Below are 21,168 nucleotides of genomic sequence, written 5' to 3'. Positions count from 1 at the left end.
ACTTGTTCTCTTTTGGGTGTTGCTTGCTTTCTAGACCAATCTCTTGATTTTCTTCAACCAAGTACCTCAAATATTCCTTTAGATTACCACTTCGATTTTAGCCATCCAAGCCTAGGGTGAAGTGACCTCTCTCCAAAGAACCATCCTTGATGCTCACTTGAAATAACTTGAAAAAAAATCACTTGATCCACTTGAAGGATTTTGTTTGATTGATCCATATTGTTGGACTTAATTTGATGAATAACTTTGAATCCTTCTTTAAGTCATTTTCTTTCTACTTGTTTAAGTTCTTTTCTTTCTATCAAAAGATCTCCAATTTTCACTAGAACTTAAACTCCACAAACAAATTATCTTGTACTCATCATTTGTCATGCTTCTATCTCAAACCAAGACCAAAACATAGGTACCTCAATCACTTATAGATATGATTCTAATTTGAGGACCTTTGAATCTAAGTGACTTTTGATCAATCCAATAATTGTCACTTTCCTGATAGATTCTGTACTCTTCAAAGAATAAATTATATCTCCCAAAGTACATATCCAAAAACCACGAAATTTGGTGAAGATGTGACACACTAAGTCTTCTAGTAGCTGTAAAAATTTGAGCTTCTTTGGACTTCTATATTGCTACTAGATTTCATATCTTTCCACACAGGTACATGCTGAAAACTGCTGCACTATAGCTGACCAGATCTACTCCAAATCCGAAGTATCACTTATCCAAATCTCATGAAATTTGCACAGCAACTAATACCATAAGTGTAGAGCATGCAGACCAAATTTCAAGCCAATACAAATAGATTTGATTACTCAAACATGTCTATGATCACTGCTAGCTCAGATTTTCAATATTGGACAGATTTCAATAATTGAGCCATTTTTTCTCCAAATTGAACCAAACTTGAAATCAACTTGTTTGAATACTCTCACAAGACATATGTCCATTCAAACCACTTACTAGAAGAAATCTTATGAACATATTCAATCAAACCAACTTCAAACTTGATTACTTAAGCATTTAATCCATTCAAACATCTCATAGCAAGCAACATATGCATATATATCCAATTCAATTAACTCATATGCACCCAAATAAACTTTGATCAACAAGAGATATACCTTGATAGCTTATGATCATCTTTGTAAGCTTCAACTCCACTTATTTGCATGCCTTCAAATATATCAATAAATTCCCACAACTTGAATATGACACTTGTATGTTGATAGCATATGGACTTCACTCAATTTTGACTTGGCATTGGGATAGAATTGCACTAGGCTTCAATACTTGACTCAACATAAGATGAACAATAATAATTCCATTGAATCAAGTCTCCAATGCCATGGTACCTACAAACGATCATCCACTTTTCGATGGTACCCAAACTAGTTTGGGTCCTCTCATGTTAGACGCAACATACTTAGGCATAGCCTTAGTATGAATAGCGGAATATTTTTGCAATACTAACCAATAGGGTACCATAACAAACCTTCCTAGGCATAATATTTGCATCAATTGAAATAGGCTTAGGATTCTCACTTAGGGGACATAAATTAGCCAAGAATTGATTTTCTCTTTTTTTGAATATTTGTCAAATTTATGTTTTTCAAAACTTGAGAGAGATTTTAGTGGGACATAGGGATATTTGTAGACTTGAGAGAACCATGTCACATGTGATTAGGCAAATAATCAACCAAGGGTAGCAACAATCACAATATGACATGACTAGGTCACAAAGACCCAAAAACCACATGATTTTCAAAAACCACACCACCTACACATGCTAGTTAGGGATTTTGTAAAACATCTATTCTATATCACACAAATGCACACACTAGCATATAAAGGGCCTTAGATGCACTTACAATGCACGTATGTAACTGCATACCTTTGCCTTGAGCCCACAATATCACCATTGAGATAATACATGGCATGACAACATCATGTTGACCTCACTTGTCAAATAATCATACCATATATGAAATCAATTTTCATCCAAAGGACTACAAATAATGCTAGATAAATTTGTTAGTCCACAATATCATCACTGAGATAATACATGGCATTACAACATCATGTTGACCTCACTTGTCAAATAATCATACCATATATGAAATCAATTTTCATCTAAAGGACTACAAATAATGCTAGATAAATTTATTAGTCCACAATGGTGCAAAATAGAAACTGAGCTCCCCCTAAATAAGTACCACAAGTAATTTGAATGACTTTCAACAAGCACTTTATTCTTTTAAGAATTTGGGAGTCAATTTTCTATTTTGACCAACACAAAGTAATTTGCCATATTTAAATTTCGTTGAGACATACTCACAACCCACTTAGGTTTGATAGATCACAAGCTTCTGAGCAAATTAAGGATATATGAAATCATATGGATCAAACCTCAATTGCATCCCAATTAGTGCTCTGGTTCCTGCCATACCGGACACGTCCGGTAGACATACCGGACACGTCCGGTAGGTGCAGGACAGAAACAATTGAAGCGCTGCTTGTGATTCTTCGTTTTAGCTCTAGTACTTCTTGTATGCCTGCATCTAAACAAATGCATTGCTCTACTAGAGAGCCATTAAAAGCATCACATGGCAAACATGATAATTATTAAATGAAACTAATTAGCCACTTCCAATTATTTCACAAATGTGCTTATTTGTGAGCCATTGAGCACTAAACACAAAGTGGCTATCCTATAAGGTTTTTAGGTACTTGTTATTAATGGTAGAGATGAAGTAAATGATATGGTCATTGATTTATCTTCGGGTCAACCATATATGAGATTATGATAAGAATTGATTGATAGATTGAGTGAATATTGTCAAATTGTTTGCTCAACCACCCCGAAGCTTTCATCTCACCACCAAGTACCTACATTATCAACCTAAGCACATTTTGGTACCCAACTCTTGTTGGGTCCTTTTGGGTTAGTCAACAAGTGCTTAGGCACCCAAATGGCCTTAGTACTAGTTTATGGTGAACACATCACCTTGCTAGTGCTAACTCCATTTGAGGTCTTCCTAAGCATATTATTATAAACAAATGTGTTCGGCTTAGGGACGTTACCTTTTGGGCAATCATAGCTTAGATGCCCCTTTCTTCCACAAGCATAGCATATGCGACCTTTGTTTGCTCTATGCTTGTTTTGCTTGTATGGACATCCATCAACCTTGTGGCCCATCTCATTGCATCCATAGCATCTTCTTGTTGCAACTTGGGCTTCCTTTCTTAACTCTTGATATATAGGGCATTTCTTGGTAGGATGCCCCAATTTCTTGCTCATGAGACAAGCGCTTTGTCCATTACTCTTCACTTGCTTGGCCTCCTTGATTGAAACCTTTTGAGTGGCGGCTTCAACCTTGTCGGCCCAATTCTTATGTGGACACGTAGCCCACTCATGTCCATACAATCCACAACCATAGCACATCCTTTTTTCATATTTCTTGCTCTTAGTTGTGTTGGCCTTGCTTGAAATGTGATTCTTTTGTTGGGTTTTGGAGGAAGCAAGGTTTGAACCCTTCTCAAGCTTCTTCACCATGTTATCACGGTTATCTTGAGAAGGTTGTGCTTTCTCCTTACCCTTCAATCGAATCACATCTTTCTTTAATCTTTTCACCTCTTCTTTGAGCTCTATGTTTTCTATAAATTTTTGCTCAATCGAAGATTGGCTTGCTTGAGAAGCACACTCATTAGCACAAGAAATATTCAATTGAGATTGTGTACAAGTGAGTGTGTGAGTAGGAGGTTGAGATGATTTTACCGTTGTAATCACAACCTCATGAGCCACCTCAAGCATGATGCTTGATTCTACTAATTCTTCATGAGAGCACTTGAGATGAACATAGTTTGCTTGTAGCACATTATATTTGCTTGAGAGTTCATCTAATTTTGCCTTGAGCTCAAAGTTTTCCTTCTCTAGTTGTAAAACACTAGAAGAGGAGTTAGTAACTAAAGCATGCTCAATTGATAATTTTTCATACCTCTCATTTATGCCCTTTAGCTCTTGCAATTTGGAGATGAGAAACTTTTCTTGATTTTGAAGAGATTGCTCTTGTTTCTCATTCTCTTCCTCTAGCTCATCATTCTTCTCAACTAGCTTCATGAGAATGAGCTTGTCTTTGTTGCTTAGATGATCAAGAGTGTAGCTATCTTCAATTTCAATATCACTCTCTTCTTGATCATCTACTCGTGCTATCTCCTTGGCTTGATCTTTCTTGCTAGCCTTCTTCTTGCTTTTCTTGGCCATGAGACACAAGTGATGAGTATCATGAGATACTGAGGTTGACTCATCACTTGGCCGCCATCGGGCTTGAGCCTCATCATCATAGACTGCCTGCTGTCCGGCTGCCTCAGCCATACCGAACGCGTCTGGTAGGGATACCGGACACGTCCGGCATGCGCTTGCAGACAGCGCAGTCACCTCGGCTTGCACCTCTTGCTCTGGCTCGGCGCTCTTGAGATCTTGTGAGGCTTCTTCGCTGCATGAAGACATAATGGACATATTTTCCATTGAATCGACCTCAAGTGCATCATCACATTTGGATTTTCCATATAACTCAATGAGTTTGTTCCAAATGAGATGAGCACTCTCTGGAGGTGGTTGTCCATTGAATATTGCCTCATCTTGAACCTCTGCACTCAATGTACTCAAAATGATATTAATAGCATGAGCATTGAGTTGCACGCATATCTCTTCCTCTTTTGATAAATTCTTATAGTTGCTCCAATCAACTATAGGAAGAGGTATGCTTGCAAACACAATATGCTCAACAAGAGGACTAATATCTCTAAAAGCATTGAGTACATGAATTGACCAAGGTAGAAAGTTTGAACCATCATTTTGGAGAAGCATCGGCTCCAACTCGATAGGCGTCGACATCCTTTTCTCACGGCGGTGAAGCTTTAGGTGAGAACCTGGCTCTGATACCAATTGAAAGGATATAGGATGTCGCCTAGAGGGGGGGTGAATAGGCGTTTCTAAAAAATCAACACCTTTAAATGCGGAAACGATTAGTAATAGGAGTTTCCAAAATGGAAACTCCAAATCAAAGTAATACAACCCCTCATAAGTTAGCCACAAAGTGTATAAAAGATACTAGATAAACCTAGGGAGCCAAACAGCGGCAACCAAAGAGTTGAATCAAAATGCACTAGTCTGTTAATGTCGGAAGTCCCGATGTTTGAGTCAGAACTTCTGACGTGTCGGAAGTCCCGACAATTGGGTCAGAACTTCCGACGTGTTAGAAGTCCCAACAGTTTGAGTCAGAACTTCCAACGCAAACTGTCAGCACTTCCGACCCCTGCGGGAAATGAACTACAAGTGCTAAAATGAACTTTGTGATGCCGATAACTTACAAACCCACTTCCTAGTGGTAAGGTAAGGTGTTGGGTCACTCTCTTGACGTTGATAAGCCACCAATCCGTAGATCGAGTCCCAAACCCTAAGAAATAGCTAGAGAGAGGGAGACAACCAAATACAAGTAATTTCGAGCAAATCACAACAACAACAAGCACGCGGGAGACAAGAATTTATCCCGAGGTTCGGCAGCCCCACAAAGGAGCTCCTACGTCCTCGTTGTTGAGGTGACCACTTTGGTCGGAGTCTCTTCCACCTCCTTGCCTCACTCAAGGATACCACAAAGGTCACTTGAGTTTCTTCACTAGAAAACAAGGGTAATACAAACTTCCCAAGGCTCTTCCACAAGATGGAAGCTCTTGGGCGACGCCTAGCCGGCTAGGGGAAAATCCCCAAGAGTAACAAATGCAAATCAAACCGGCTTGACGAAGAAATCAAGTGCTCAAGCTTGCTCCAAGTGTTTTTCTCACTCAATCCACTCTCCAATCACTCAAACCCTTTGGGAATCGAAGTTGGAAGTAAGGGAGTGAAGAGAGGGGAGCCTAGAATGCTTGGGGGCTGTTTGGCCGAGTGTTTGTCGCAATGAAATGAGTGGGCAACGGTTAGAAGTGAGGAGAGGGGTATTTATACCCCAAGTGAAAATCGAACCGTTCAGATCTACGTCGGAAGTTTCGACGCAGATCCCAGGACTTCCGACGTATGAAGAAAACACTGTTCACAACAGGTCAGAAGTCCATGTGTGCAAGTCAGTGTCGGAACTTCTGACAAACGTCGGGACTTCCGACGGTCATCACTTTCGACGTACGTCGGGACTTCCGACGTGCACAGTTAAACAAATAGCCAACACCGCTGAGGCCGGGACTCCCGGCTTGGGTCAGGTCAGTGTCAGAACTCCCGGCGAACGTCGGGACTTCCGACGGTCGAAACTCCCGGCGAACGTCGGGACTTCCGACGTGCACAGACAGCGAGCAGTCAAAAGAACCATCGCTGCTGGGACTGCTGGCTTGGGTCGGGACTTCTGACTGTCGGGACTTCCGACACACGTCGGGACTTCCGACTGTCGGGAGTTCCGACACACGTTGGGACTTCCGACGTCCATAGTCACCGCCCAGGCTGTGACTGAGAGTCAGCACTTCCGGCAAGAGTCATGACTTCCGACTGTCGAGAGTTCCGGCTTACGTCGGGACTTCCGACACCGACAGTCACAGAAAATTATTCTATGTGCTCGTGAAGTGCTAGAGTGTCTCATTATTGATTTAGTTATTATGCTTGAGCACTCTATCTTCCTCAGACCACCTAAACTTGCATCCCTCTTAATAGTATGGCATTCCTATTAACTCAAATTTAAAAGTATAAGGAAATTATACCTTTTGAGTTGATCTCTTTGAACCGAAGCCGTGTTTTCCAATCTTCATTAAGTGAGGGTGCCAATCATGTTGATATTGATCTTTTCACTTGAGCATAGCCATCTTGAGCATGTGACTTGATTCCATTCATCAAATATGAATAACTCCAAATGCATCAAGTCACTTCCAACGCTTTGTCTAATATAGGTTTGATTCTCCACATCAATATGACTATCGCAGCTTGATTAGTACCTCAACTAAATGCAAGTACTTCATTCTTCACCCTAGCTAGGTTCTTCGGCCGCCAAGCCGTCGCTTGCCCTTCACCATTGCTTAGTACCTCGAAGCCTTTCCTTGCTATCTTCACCATCTCAAGCCATCAAGTCACATCTTGTGTTGAATCATCCATTCATTTGTATTGTTGTCTTTTTCTTTTCAATTTAGCAAGCTTCAAATATAAGACCATTCCATATGCAATCCCTCATGTCTCATTAATTAACTTTTATCGTGCTTGCTTTCACATAGATCATTGAAATCCCACAATAAATAAGCCTTCACATGAATTCCATTTGCATTGTTGTCTTATGCTTGAACTAGATTGTTTATACAACAATACATCATTTTTGGCTTTATACAATTTCATCAAGTATCTGTGAGATAATCAATTTCCTGTCTAACACTTAGTAAACATGTTAGACCTTTAATCGTGTTGTCATTCAATCATCCAAAACTCACTAAAGGGCTAGATGCACTTTCATGAGCCAAAACAGTAGGCTGTAAATTGGTCTACAAAATAAAATATGACTCCAAAGGGAATATAGAAAGATTTAAAGCGCGACTTGTGGCGAAAGGCTTCATGCAAAGAGAAGGGATTGATTACAATGAGACATTTTCGCCAGTCTCATGTAAAGATTCCTTTAAAATTATAATGTCACTTGTAGCCCACTATGATTTGTAGTTACATCAAATGGATGTAAAGACGGCTTTCCTAAACGGGGATTTGGAAGAAAATATTTATATGGCACAACCGAAAGGTTTTGTCATAAAAGGAAAGGAAAATATGGGATGCCGCCTGAAGAAATCAATCTACGGATTGAAGCAAGCTTCAAGACAGTGGTATTTGAAGTTTGATAGAACGATAAAAGGTTTTGGGTTTAAAGAAAATATTGAGGACAATTGCGTTTATGCAAAGTTCAAGAATGAAAAGTATATATTCCTAATTTTATATGTGAATGATATCTTACTTGCTAGTAGTGATATCAATCTACTAATGGAAACGAAGAAATTCTTGTCCTTAAACTTTGATATGAAAGATCTCGGTGAGGCCTCATTCGTTTTGGGAGTAGAGATTCACTGAGACAGGAGAAAATGGGTTCTAGGATTATCGCAAAAGGCATACATAAAAAAGGTCCTGAAGAAATTTAGTATGCATGCGTGCAGTCCTTCACCTGCTCCTATAGTCAAGGGTGATAGATTTAGGGAACATCAATGTCCTAAGAACCAATATGAAATTAACCGAATGAAAGCGGTACCGTATGCTTCAGTTGTTGGAAGTTTACAATATGCTCAAGTGTGTACACGCCCTGACCTAGCTTTTGTTACCGGGTTACTTGGCAGATATCAAAAGAATTCGGGAATTGAACATTGGAAATTAGTAAAGAAAATCCTGCGTTATTTGCAGGGTACGAAAGGCCTCATGCTTATATATAGAAGATCTGATTCCCTGCAGATAGAGGGGTATTCAGATTCTGATTATGCGGGAGAAGAAAGAAAATCCACGTCAGGATGTGTATTTACTCTCGCAGGAGGGGCTATATCGTGGAAAAGCTCCAAACAAACCGTAACTACATCCTCGACAATGTATGCCGAGTTTGTAGCATGCTATGAGGCAATGGAGCAGGTGAATTGGCTGAAGAAATTCATACCCGGATTGAAAGTGATTGATGATATAAATGAACCACTGAGATTGTATTGTGATAACAATCCAGCGGTACAGTACGCTCACAACAATAGGTCAAGTGGTGCTGCCAAACACATTGACATAAAGTACTATGTTGTGAAAGATAAAGTTCGGGGTCATATAATAAATCTTGAGTATATAAGTACAGAGAAAATGCTCGCGGATCCGCTCATAAAGGGCTTACCACCCAACGTGTTCATAGAACACGTAGCCGGTATGGATTTAAGGGAAAGCCTATGATTCCTGAACATACGAAGGGCCCAAAGAAAGTTTATATTTCAAAACGGAGAAGTGTATTGTGGCTGTTAATCTAATGGTACTAATTGCTGTGATGATGGGACAGTTATATGCACTAATCTGTGATGAAATAGGATGGAAGCAAGAAAAATATGAATTGAAAGTTTTGAGTATGAAATTAAAGAACGAAGAATAGATGAGAGATTAAGGAGGAGAATGTTAGGTTTGATCTCCCACCAGTTAAGCGCAACGGCCTTTTGTGCCTTGTTCTCGCGCCCTGATCGGGGGCGTCCAACCCTACATGGTTGGTGGCCCCCCGTCACACTGCGCTATAAATAAAGGTGGGGGCCGGCAGGCTCTCGATACGAGGTTCACCTGAGCCGCGACTCCCCACCGATATTCCCCATCCCGATCCGAGAGGGGCGCAGCCAGTGACGGGAAGCCGCCACCATCTCCATTGCGCCACCACTTCACTGCACCGACTCCTCTCTCCACCGAACGTCGCTGTCGGCGCGCAGATGGCATCCGCGAACGAGATCCTGGCCGGCACTTCCACCACTCCGACTGCTTCGACCACTACGGCCTTCGATGGTCTGCAACCTCTCATTCCCCTTCTCTCTGCCTCTTTGTAGATCGTATGTTAGGATTTTTAACTACTGGGATCCAAGAACATGTAACCCTACTTCACTGTGTACATGTATTTCTATTACTATGCATTCCGATCTGATGAACTTGCCTCGATTGAGTCCTACAAAATCTAACAATTTTGTCACTCCCGCTGTTGTAAAGTGCAGTAATGCTGCATTTTCCAGCAGGGCCTATTGTGTTGTTACCTTTCATTTCGACCAACACTTAAGACTTGGGATTGTATGCATGGATTTGTACTACAGATCATGATGTTCGAGCCCCACACGAACGTGCAAGCTCTTCTGTCTTCTCATTTTGTTTTGGTCACTTTTTAGTATTATTTGACTTCAGGTACTCCCTGTTTGGCTGCAAACCTGGAATGGGCGAGAAAACTGCCCTGCATTCGTACGCCCCTTGCCCCTACGCCGTGTCATCTCGGGGCCTTGGCGGCTTCGCGCATCGCTTCCCGCTCGTAGCCAATCCAGTCCCCATCAACCATCTATCCTGCTATCCGTCTCCTGATCCAGCTAGTTTTCGCGTGACATGCAGCAAACATCCCTCCCTGGCCACATGGTATTACTACGACGACGACCACCACCACCGGACGATAGCTTCTGCCTTCTCGAAGCACCGAGGTCGCGCGTAAGCACACGGTTTCTTCAAGGCACCACACTTTGAGCCTTTGAGGGCTGAGGGGTGCGGACGGAAATGACCGGCGCACGTACTTACGAAACACCCGAGCCGGAAAGCAACCGCCTCTCACTTCTTTTTTTCTGGGTGGATGTCAGGAGGAGGTCAGGCATATTCGCACGGGCGATACCGGACATGCCCTTTCTTGACAACGGGGTAAACCGAACCGTGCAGGGCAAAGATATCTGCACGCCGTTTGGCCTCCTCGTCCTCGTCATCGCACACGCCGCATGCACGGCGGGGACGACTTGTAGACTTGACCAAGGCCTCTGCCCGCTGGCCTCTCTCGCCACCGGGGGACCAGTGCTCCTTCGTCTGCCGAGACTGTCCTTGTGTTTGTCTGCACAACTAAGCAACTGAGGCTTCATTTAGTTCCTCTCTAAAAATTTACACCCTATTCCATCGAATATTTGATATATACATAAAGTATTAAATATAGATTAAAAAATAAATAATTACATAAATTACAACTACTTTGTGAGACGAATCTTTTAAGCTTAATTAGTCTATGATTTGACAACAAAGTACTACAGTAACACATGTGGTAATAATAAATTAATTAGGCTTAATAAATTTATCTCGCTGTTTACTGACAGATTCTGTAATTTATTTTTTATTAATATCTGAACACCCCATGTGACACCCTAAAACTTTACACCCTATAATTAAACAAGACCTAAGCTACATTGTTCAAAATAACCAAAGCTATGTTCGCTTTAGCTTATCAGCCAACCAGAAAACAGTGTTTTTCTCTCACAGCAAATCAGCCATACAAATCAGCTGAAGCCAAAATGAATTCTGCCGAAAAGAGCCCAATTCAAGAGAAAACGGTGCCAAATTGCTTCATCCTAGTACACTGCAGGTACACTAGGCGAAATCCATCGAGCTGTTCGGCTAATGGTTTCTGCTGCTGTCGGCTAAAGCTAATTTATTGTGAGAAAAAATACTATACCATATCTATAAACAAGTAAGTTCAAGCGAACACGAAGCATGAAACTGACAACTGTATCAAATTGGACTATTGGAGGGTGAAATTGTGATTTCGGCAAACAATAATAAATTTGAGTAGCTAGATGCGGCTCGCTCGACAGCAGCAATGGCAGCGGGCACGCAGGCTTCACACTACATCCATCACTGCAGTACTAGTTAGTAGTAATAACAATTAATTAAAGCAGGGAACATCATGTTTTCATGTCCGTAACTACCAACGCCACGAGCGTGCGACGCGTCAGTGGGGTCCACGTCGCGTAAATCTTACCGGGCCCACCGCGGCAGCGTCACACGATCGGAATTTCCACGTCTTTTCAGTGGGCTGCACATCGCGTAAATCTTGCCGGGCCCACCGCGGCAGCGTCACATGATCGGAATTTCCACGGTCTTTTCAGCGCTCCTTTAACTCGTGAAAAAGAAAAAGAAAATTCGCCACGCACGCAGAAGGCTGTGAGACGCCAGGACGCCACCTGCCACCTGCATGTAGCGGCAATTTTTTTCCGCACCCCCCCCCCCCTCCCCCCCCCCCCCGAGCTATCAACTACCCGCATTCAAAATAGCCGATGGCACGTGGGCCCGGACGCCCATGTGCCCCACATGTAAGCCTGCCAACCGTCCAGCCGGCTCGCGAGGCGCGGGGGAATGTCCCATGTGCGCTGCTGCTCGTCAAGGCTCGCCTGCGCCGCTGCGCGTGCGAATGGAGGGGATCACCTATATAAATCCCTCCCCCAATGGCCGGCTATCCTCCCAAATCCAATTCCGACCTCGCCATCGACGACGGAGGCGGCGTCGCGGCGGGGCGGGCGGCGCCTCTAGAGTTCCAGAAGCGTCTCGGACGGCCGAGCCCAAAAGGAGCCGGCGGGATTGGGCCGAGCCCAATCGCACGGTTTGGCTGTGAGTCCCAGCTCCGTCGTTGGGATCCAATTCGATTCGTCGACAATCCCCATTTCTCCGGTGAGAATTCGGGTTCCTTTTATTTTTCGTGGCGAGATTCCGCTGATGTTCCCTCCTAAATTAGTCTGCTGTATTATTCTTTTAATCAGGAGCTTCGTAGAATTTGCTCCGCTTGGGAGCAGCCGCTGCCACTCCCTTGCGCGGTGTTACCCCAATCGACAGAATAATTTAGCTCATCCATCAGTTAACGTCATCAAATTTCATACGAAACTTCGTTCGAATATTCTGGAACTTGCATACGAGCTGTATTTTTATAGATTTTATTGCCTAAATGCCGGGAAGTCGCTGAGAAAGCAATTTCACGCATCGAGCAACTAGGGTTTGAAAATCCTTTTTGTTTGTAGAGCTTCTGATTTTTTTCCCCACTGAAATTCCTTCGTTCGTATCCATCAATTACAGAATCGATGAGGAAATTGCTCGAATCGAGCAACCAAGGTCTGGATTGACGAGTGTTTGGTACTTGGTGATCGAGGAGTGCTACTGCAGATATGAACGTGGTGGGAAGGGTTGGGTCTGTGATCTCGCAGGGAGTGTACTCCGTTGCAACGCCCTTCCACCCATTTGGTGGTGCGGTTGACATCATCGCAGTTGAGCAGCCGGATGGTTCGTACCGCAGCACACCATGGTATGTCCGGTTTGGGAAGTTCCAGGGCGTGCTCAAGGGTGCTGAGAAGGTCGTCACCATTACAGTCAATGGCGTAGAAGCCAACTTTCACATGCAGCTTGACAATTCTGGCCAAGCCTATTTCATGCGTGAGCTTGTGCCTGGCGGTCAAGATTCTGGAACAAGTTCAGAAGAAGAAGCAGTCAATGAGCCTGAACCTCCAGCGCGTAGTAAGAGTGATGGGGACCTTTACATTTGTTCTAGTGACAGACTGGGTAGCCAAGAGCTAAATGTGGAGCATCAAGAGAAGCAAACTAGAGATGAGTTTGAGTCATATGATGGTTATGGTAGGTTAGAGGAATCAGAAGATTTGCCAACCCAAGCTGATGGGGGAAATTCGGAGGTGGTTCTAGTTAGTGTGGACGGACATGTGCTCACTGCACCTATTTCTTCAACAGAGGAGGGTATGGAGGATGTGCAGTTAAGTGATCCTCAGTTCCATTTGGGACCTGGGCAGAGCTCTAGTGGGGACTTCACCCACAGTGATGAGGTCTGGGATGCTGGCATTTTAGATGATTTGTACATATCACAGGAAAAGGTAAAGTTTAATTCTGGACATCAGTCAGAGGTTTTAATAGAGAACGGAGAGGTACCAGTTGAGAAGGATGGGTCACATCACATCTCAGTCGACAAAGATGAAGCACATGTGTCAGTCAATGAAGATGAAGTTCATGCTGTGTCTACAAATGAAGATGGAGCTCATGCTGTTTCTACAAATGATGATGAAGCTCATGCTGTGTCTACAAATGAAGATGAGGTTCAGGATGTGTCAAGGTCAGGGAACAGTGATGTGGTTTATCAAACCATGACCAGTGAAGGTGAGTCTCATGGTATTTTAGGGGACATAGATGTGGGCTATCAAACCTTGACCAGGGAGGATGACTCTCCTGGTGTTTCAGGGGACAATGTTGTGGGTTATCAACCCTTGACCAATGAACATAAAGCTCATGATATACTAGAGAACAATGATGAGGATCAACCACCCTTGACCAATGAAGATGAATCTTGTGATGTGCCAGTGCTTGAAAAAGCCAAGGATTGCAACTCCCCAACTAACATGGATGAGGTTTGTGATCTCAATAATGAGGATACTGAGTTGGAGGATACTAGTGCTAGTTTTGGTAAAAATGACACTTTCCAGAGCTGCTTGGATCTGACATCACAAATAGATGATGGGGATTCAGGAAACGAACTATTTTCTCCTGGATCTGATTATCAGAGGGATTCTGAGCTTAGTCTGGGTAACTGTTCTGTTGCTGAAACAGATCTGGAGGAAGGGGAAACTAAAACTGCTTACTGTGGTCAGTATGGTCCCTTACAGGAGGGAGTGGATGTTTCAACTTTTACCTCAGAAGTTGATAAGATTCAAAACAAAGAGAATTCTTCTCCTGAAGGAGGTTCTCATGGCAGGGACAAGGAAATTGCCTCTGAAATTGAGGCTGCTGGATCTGATGGTTTACAGTCATCCATGGCTACCAGTGGTAAAGACAAACTGGGGAGCATTCCGGAGCACCCAGAAGTTGAAGAAGAACAGAATAAAGAAGAGCATTCTCAATCACAGAAGGGCCTGGGTAAGCGCATGTCAGGTTTATTATTATTCCTATTTCCTAAAGCTAAAGGTAACTTCTCATTGTTCTGCTTTGATGTGCACTTGCAGGGGTTGAGATTTCTCTTTGTGGGAACATGTTACGACCAGGAATGGGTCGAGAATCTGCCGAGGAAGCGTTTCAACAGCATCTTGTCCATGAGGAGGATTTCAAATCATCTGGGTCAACAATTATAAAAAATGCAAACCTTATTGTCAAAGTTGACAATAATTATTTCCCCTGGAGTAAAGTTTCTCATGTTATTCTTGGGAAGGCTGTATTTGGTTCAAAGTTCTCCATAGAACCCACAGATGCTATTCCGGTTGAACATCAGGAAACACCCAATTCAAGAGAAGACTCTCTTAGAATGTCTCCCTCAAGCCGGAGATGGAGGCTTTGGCTCAATCCCTTTCGGATAACAAGATCCCTTCAACGTAGTAACAGTGATTCTTCTGAAGACATTTTCCTTGACTCAGAGTCTGTTTTGAGTCCAATGGATGAGCAAACTCTGGAGAACAACAAAAGCCAGTCACCTAGAAAGCAATTCGTACGGACTTTGATTCCCACAAGTGAACAGGTAGCATCTTTAAATCTGAAGGAGGGCCAAAACTTGGTGACCTTTAGCTTCTCCACCAGAGTTCTTGGGAAGCAACAGGTTTATACCTCTATTTCTTACCTATTTAATACTTCTATTTTAGGATTGTGTAATAAATTTTAATCTTTTATTAGGTTGATGCACATATTTACTTGTGGAAATGGAACGCTAAAATTGTGATATCTGATGTGGATGGCACCATAACAAGGTAATGTTCATAGTTTATCCACTCCTGTATGCTTCTACCGCCCTTTGCTCGAGTAGCTTACAAACATCAGTTGGTATAATGGGCTTTCTGGTTAAGTACAGACTGCTTCATATTGATGTTTTGTTGACAATATCAGGAAGTTAAATGGTTACATTTACCTTCATCTGGTGGATGTAATGTACGGCGCCATGCCTTGTTTGATTACTAGCGATTTTAATTGTTTCAAAAAAATTACTAGCTATTTTAGTCCTTCTATTCTCTCATTAAGTTGGGACAGTCCCATGGCCTGTAGTTTGTTGGTTGATGATTTTCCAACAACACAACAACAACAACAACATAGCCTTTCAGTCCCAAACAAGTTAGGGTATACTAGAGTTAAAACCCACCAAGAGCCCCAAGTCACAGTGCAGGCACTTCAATAACTGTTTTCCAAGTACTTCTATTCAAACATAGATCTCTAGGTATATCCCAAGCTTTCAAATCTCTTTTTATTGTCTCCCCCATGTCAATTTTGTTCTTCCTCTACCTCTCCTCATATTATTAGCTTGTCTTAGGACTCCACAATGCACTGGTGCCTCTGGAGGTCTCCTTTGGATATGGTCAAACCACCTCAACCGATGTTGGACAAGCTTTTCTTCAATTGGTGCTACCTCTAGGCGATCATGTATATCATCGTTCCGAACTCGATCCATTCTTGTGTGACCGCAAATCCATCGCAACATAAGTATTTCTGCAACACTCAGTTATTGAACATGTCGAATCTTTGTAGGCCAACATTCTGCTTCATACAACATAGCCGGTCTAATCGCCGTTCTATAGAACTTACCTTTTAGCTTTTGTGGTACCCTCTTGTCACAGAGAATGCCAGAAGTTTGTCGTCACTTGATCCACCCTGCTTTGATTCTATGGCTAATGTCCGCATTAATATCTCCATCCCTCTGTAGCATCGATCCTAGATACCGAAATGTATTCTTCTTAGGCACTACTTGACCTTTCAAACCCATATCTTCCTCCTCCTGTACAACTCCGCCAAAGTCGCATCTCATGTATTCGGTTTTAGTTCTGCTCAATCTAAAGCCTTTAGACTGAAGGGTCTGCCGCCATAACTCTAGTTTTCTATTTACTCCCGCCTGGCTTTCGTCCACTAACACTACATCATCAGCGAACAACATACACCAAGGGATATCCCCTTATATGTTCCTGGTAACCTCATCCATTACCAAGGCAAAGAGATACGGGCTTAAGGCTGACTCTTGATGAAGTCCAATTTTAATCGGGAAGTAATCTGTGTTACCATCGTTTGTTTGAACACTAGTCACAACATTGTTGTACATGTTCTTGATGAGGGTCACGTACTTTGATGGGACTTTATGTTTGTCCAAAGACCATCACATAACATTTCTTGGTATCTTGTAATAAGCCTTCTCCAAGTCAATGAAAACTAAGTGAAGGTCCTTCTTCTGCTCTCTAAACCGCTCCATAACCTGTCTTATTAAGAAGATTGCTTCTGTGGTTGACCTTCCGGGCATGAAACCAAATTGGTTTGTTGATATTTGCGTCGTTCCTTGCAGGTGCTGCTCAATGACTCTCTCCCATAACTTCATAGTGTTATTCATCAACTTAATTCCCCAATAATTAGTACAACTTTGGATATCTCCTTTGTTCTTGTAGATTGGTACCAATATGCTTCTTCTCCACTCCTCAGACATCTTGTTCGATCGAAAGATATTGTTGAACATCTTGGTTAGCCATACTATAGCTATATCCCCGAGACATCTCCACACCTTGATTGGGATACCGTCAGAGCCCATCGCTTTGCCCCCTTTCATCCTTTTCAAGGCTTCTCTGACCTCCAATTCTTGAATCCTCCACATAAAACGCTTGTTAGTGTCATCAAACGAGTCGTCCAGCTGAACGGTGGTATTCTCGTTCTCACCATTGAACAATTATCAAAATACTCTTGCCATCTATGTCTGATCTCATCCTCCTTCACCATACGCTGCTCCCTCTCATCCTTTATGCACTTGACTTGGTTGAAGTCCCTTGTCTTCCTATCGCGAGCCCTAGCCATCCTATAAATATCCTTCTCTCCTTCCTTCGTACTCAAACGTCGGTAAAGGTCCTCATAGGCCCGCCCCTTTGCCTCACTTACCGCTCGTTTTGCAGTCTTCTTTGCCACATTGTACTTCTCTATGTTGTTTGCACACCTGTCATGATACAAGCGCTTATGGCACTCCTTTTCCTTAATAGCCTTTTGCACATCTTCATTCCACCACCAAGTGTCTTTCGAGTCGCATCCGCTCCCTTTGGTCACCCCAAGCACCTCTGAAGCACCCTTCTGAACGCATGTTGCCATCTTCTCCCACATGCTGTTTGCATCACCTTCATCATTCCAAGGGCCCTCTTCAATGACCTTTTTCTTAAAGACCTTTGATGCCTCCCTTTCTAATTTCCACCACTTCGTTCTAGCAACTCTAGCTTGTTTGTTCCCACGAGCTTGTACCAGAAAGCGGAAGTCAGCCACCACCAGCTTGTGTTGAGCGACCACACATTCTCCAGGTATCACCTTACAGTCCACGCATGTTTGTTTATCCCTCCTTGTAAGGACAAAGTCGATTTGACTGAAGTACTAACCGCTACTAAAGGTCACTAAATGGGACTGTCTCTTATGGAAGAAAGTGTTATCAAAAGCTATGGTGAAGTCTAAGACTTCCTCTCCCTCCTGGTTCCTACTACCATATCCGAAACCCCCATGAACCGCTTCGAAACCTGCACTTGATGTCCCTACATGGCCATTAAGATCACCTCCTATAAAGAGCTTCTCGCTACTAGGGATAGCTCGTCACGGGGGTGACGACCCGGCCCTTGCTCATTTAACACCATACCCGGGTTCCGACATGGCGCGTCGCTAAGAGGGTTACGCCCCAACGGGATTCTTTTGGTTTTCATCTCCATTAAAGTGGCTAAGTTTTTATATTGGCTTGCCGCGCCTAATACAACCCTCCTCCTTTATCAGGACTTGGGACCTGCTATGCTGGGACACCAAAGGCGCCCCACCATAGGTGGAGTTTGATGAATTTCCAACAATCGCTTTATATCTGAAAGACTGAAACTATCACCAAGCGAATCAAGGTGGCCTGGGACTATAGCATAACTGACTAAATCCAACATCATGTTGTACAAACTTTGTTTACCACGTCTTCCTCTGCAGTGGGTTGTTGATGCACATGCTTTGTAAATGTCCAGAAGTGTTGAATGTGGTTACTTAGTGTTACATTTTTCAGGTCTGATGTGTTGGGTCAGGTCATGCCTTTGGTTGGACGAGATTGGAGTCACTCTGGTGTTGCTCGACTTTTTTCAGCAATAAAGGTTTGACGATTTTCTTAAAGACTTCCATTTTTCTGTTTTTATTGCCTTTGTGGGGGTTGTGCTTATGTCTAGGGTACTTTTATTTCTCAACCAGGAAAACGGTTATCAACTACTATTCCTTAGTGCTAGAGCAATTGTTCAGGCATATCTCACGAAGAACTTCCTCTTCAATCTTAAACAGGTAAAATAACAATTGCCATTGGCTGTTGTCTCCTAGCACATGGTTTTCTAATCTTTACTGATTTAGGCATTTGTGTGGGTATGGCACAGTGGTCTTGCTTTAATTTTACATGGTATTTTCAGTATGTCTGCAGGCTAACTTCATCCAGTTTACAAGTGACGTTTTCCTCCAATTTTGCAGGATGGGAAAGCACTACCCAATGGACCTGTTGTAATTTCACCTGATGGCTTGTTTCCTTCACTCTACCGAGAAGGTAAAATTTTGTTGACAGTTAGTTGTATCCTGACATGTTTGTTCACTATTGACTTGAGCCAATTTGATTTACCATATCAATTGACTGGTCTTTTCCTAGCATGATCAGTAATGTGGCCTCTGGCTTCATAGAAAATCAGCAGCTGTTAATGGCTTAAATAATGCTATTGTTACTGATTTTAAGCATGACCTGATAGTCCTCTGCTTTTCTTAGTTATACGGAGGGCCCCACATGAATTCAAGATTGCATGTCTGGAGGTATTTTTCTTTTAGGCAATTTCAATTTCTAGTTTGATGCTCTGGCATGATTGCATGCAAGTTAACCCTTAAATTCATGGAAGTTTTGTTGTTTGGCAGGACATTAAGGCGCTCTTTCCTTCTGATTACAATCCATTTTATGCTGGGTTTGGCAACAGAGACACTGACGAGCTCAGTTACAAGAAGATGGGAATACCTAAAGGCAAGATTTTTATCATCAACCCAAAGGTATCTCTATTACACAACATCGTAAACATTAGTATTGTGTTTAACTGTTTATATAAGCCTCTTAAATCACATCCCATGGGGTCGCAGGGTGAAGTGGCTGTCAACAGTTCTGTTGATGTGAAGTCTTATACCTCCTTACATACCCTTGTCAATGACATGTTTCCACCAACAACTCTGGTTGAGCAGGTCAGTTGTAATTCATATCTGCTGAGTAGTATTTGCTTCCGCCTTAGGCATAGACTGGAATTATGTTCTACTAAGAACATATCTAAATCATTGAACACCAAATAGAACAATCACATAGGTTGGATCTGGAAGACTAAATGGTTTCCAACTTTCCATCAATTTCCTTTTTAGCTACATTGTCTCCTCCAAATGCCACATGATAGGTTAATATATATATATATATATATATATATATATATATAGGGAGAGGCTATTCAATAGCCGGCTATAAAATAAGTTATTCTGTAGCCACCTCCATTTACTATAATTTTATATACTAATTTACCATAATGTCAATACATATTTACGATAGTTGAGTTACTATAACACATGGGGATATTTACCATAACATTATATTAAACAACTTAGTAAGGAGTTACTATAATCTCATAAATTAACATAGTAATTATCATAACTCAAAGTGGCTACAGAATAAGTTATTCTGTAGCCAGCTACAGGATAGTAGTTCTATATATATATATATATATATATATATATATATATATAGTAGTTCTATATATATATATATATATATATATATATATATATATATATATATATATATATATATATATATATATATATATATATATATATATTTGCTAATCATTAGATAACAACTCCATACATGGGGCAAATGCATGCTCATATAATTTTCTTGTGCTGAGTATTGGTATTGTTGTGCAGGAAGACTACAATAACTGGAATTACTGGAAGGTGCCATTGCCAGATGTTGATTTGTAGTGTAGTTTTGACAGAAACAGCCTTAGATACCAGTAGATCCTGCAAAAGCCTAGTAGTCGAGCTTCCTGTACACTAATTTGCAGTCACCACGACGGGGTTAGGTCCAATCTGTAAATCTCAATTCCCGGATGTATGGTTTTTGATAGCCAATGGCCCAACGAAAGGTTGCCACTTTCTTTCCTTCGACGGAGCTTTCACATGATCATACGTCTTTTAAGTAGTGATCTGATTGTCTTCGTCGAACTTGTTGTACCCAGAGGTTTGAGTCCTAGACCGTTAAGTCATTAGAGAACTTCTCCTGAGCTGGTCATTCTCCAAGCTATTTTGTTCTGATAGCAGGAAATCCTTAGGTGTCAAAGGCAGTTGTACATTGTATATCAGCGCATGGAAGAGAATTGCTAAGCATATCAGTTTCATCTTCAACCCCTGTTCGCTCGGTCGTATTCGGCTTATAAGCCATGGCTTATCAGCCAATGAACAATATTTTTTTCTCATACCAAATTAGCTAACAGTACTTTTAGCCATGGCTTATAAGCCAAACAAGTGCAAATGAACGGGACGAGGTGGAGTGGAGGTGTGCTGCTGTAACTGAATAAATGGACCATGTCGGTCCAGGATTCAGATTGCAAGATGAAATGGTTCGCCTTTCAAAAAAAAAAAGATGAAACGGTTCAATCTCGCGC

The 21,168-nt window shown here is 42.2% G+C and overlaps 1 protein-coding gene across 2 annotated transcripts; it reads left to right on the top strand.

Moving 5' to 3' along the window:
- The first annotated feature begins 11,793 nt into the window (after positions 1–11,793).
- LOC136518649 (phosphatidate phosphatase PAH1) lies at positions 11,794–20,895 on the top strand. Of its 2 annotated transcripts, XM_066512321.1 has the most exons (11): positions 11,801–12,175; positions 12,575–14,410; positions 14,497–15,080; positions 15,155–15,228; positions 18,513–18,597; positions 18,692–18,778; positions 18,959–19,031; positions 19,245–19,288; positions 19,388–19,516; positions 19,604–19,702; positions 20,429–20,895. In XM_066512321.1, the coding sequence occupies exons 2-11, from the start codon at positions 12,664–12,666 to the stop codon at positions 20,483–20,485; spliced, it is 2,979 nt and encodes a 992-aa protein (XP_066368418.1). In that variant the 5' UTR covers positions 11,801–12,175; positions 12,575–12,663; the 3' UTR covers positions 20,486–20,895. The 2 variants fall into 2 exon arrangements, 1 of the variants encoding a protein (XP_066368418.1); XR_010774581.1 differs by lacking the exons at positions 18,692–18,778; positions 18,959–19,031; positions 19,245–19,288; ... (1 more) ...; positions 19,604–19,702; positions 20,429–20,895 and adding an exon at positions 18,245–18,360 and having other exon boundaries at positions 11,794–12,175.
- The last annotated feature ends 273 nt before the right edge of the window (positions 20,896–21,168 follow it).

The sequence above is a fragment of the Miscanthus floridulus genome, chromosome 17, assembly GCF_019320115.1.
Source record: "Miscanthus floridulus cultivar M001 chromosome 17, ASM1932011v1, whole genome shotgun sequence".
NCBI classification, from domain to species: domain Eukaryota; kingdom Viridiplantae; phylum Streptophyta; class Magnoliopsida; order Poales; family Poaceae; genus Miscanthus; species Miscanthus floridulus.
Note: the sequence above shows the minus strand (reverse complement) of the source record. Positions and strands in the feature narration are given on the sequence as shown.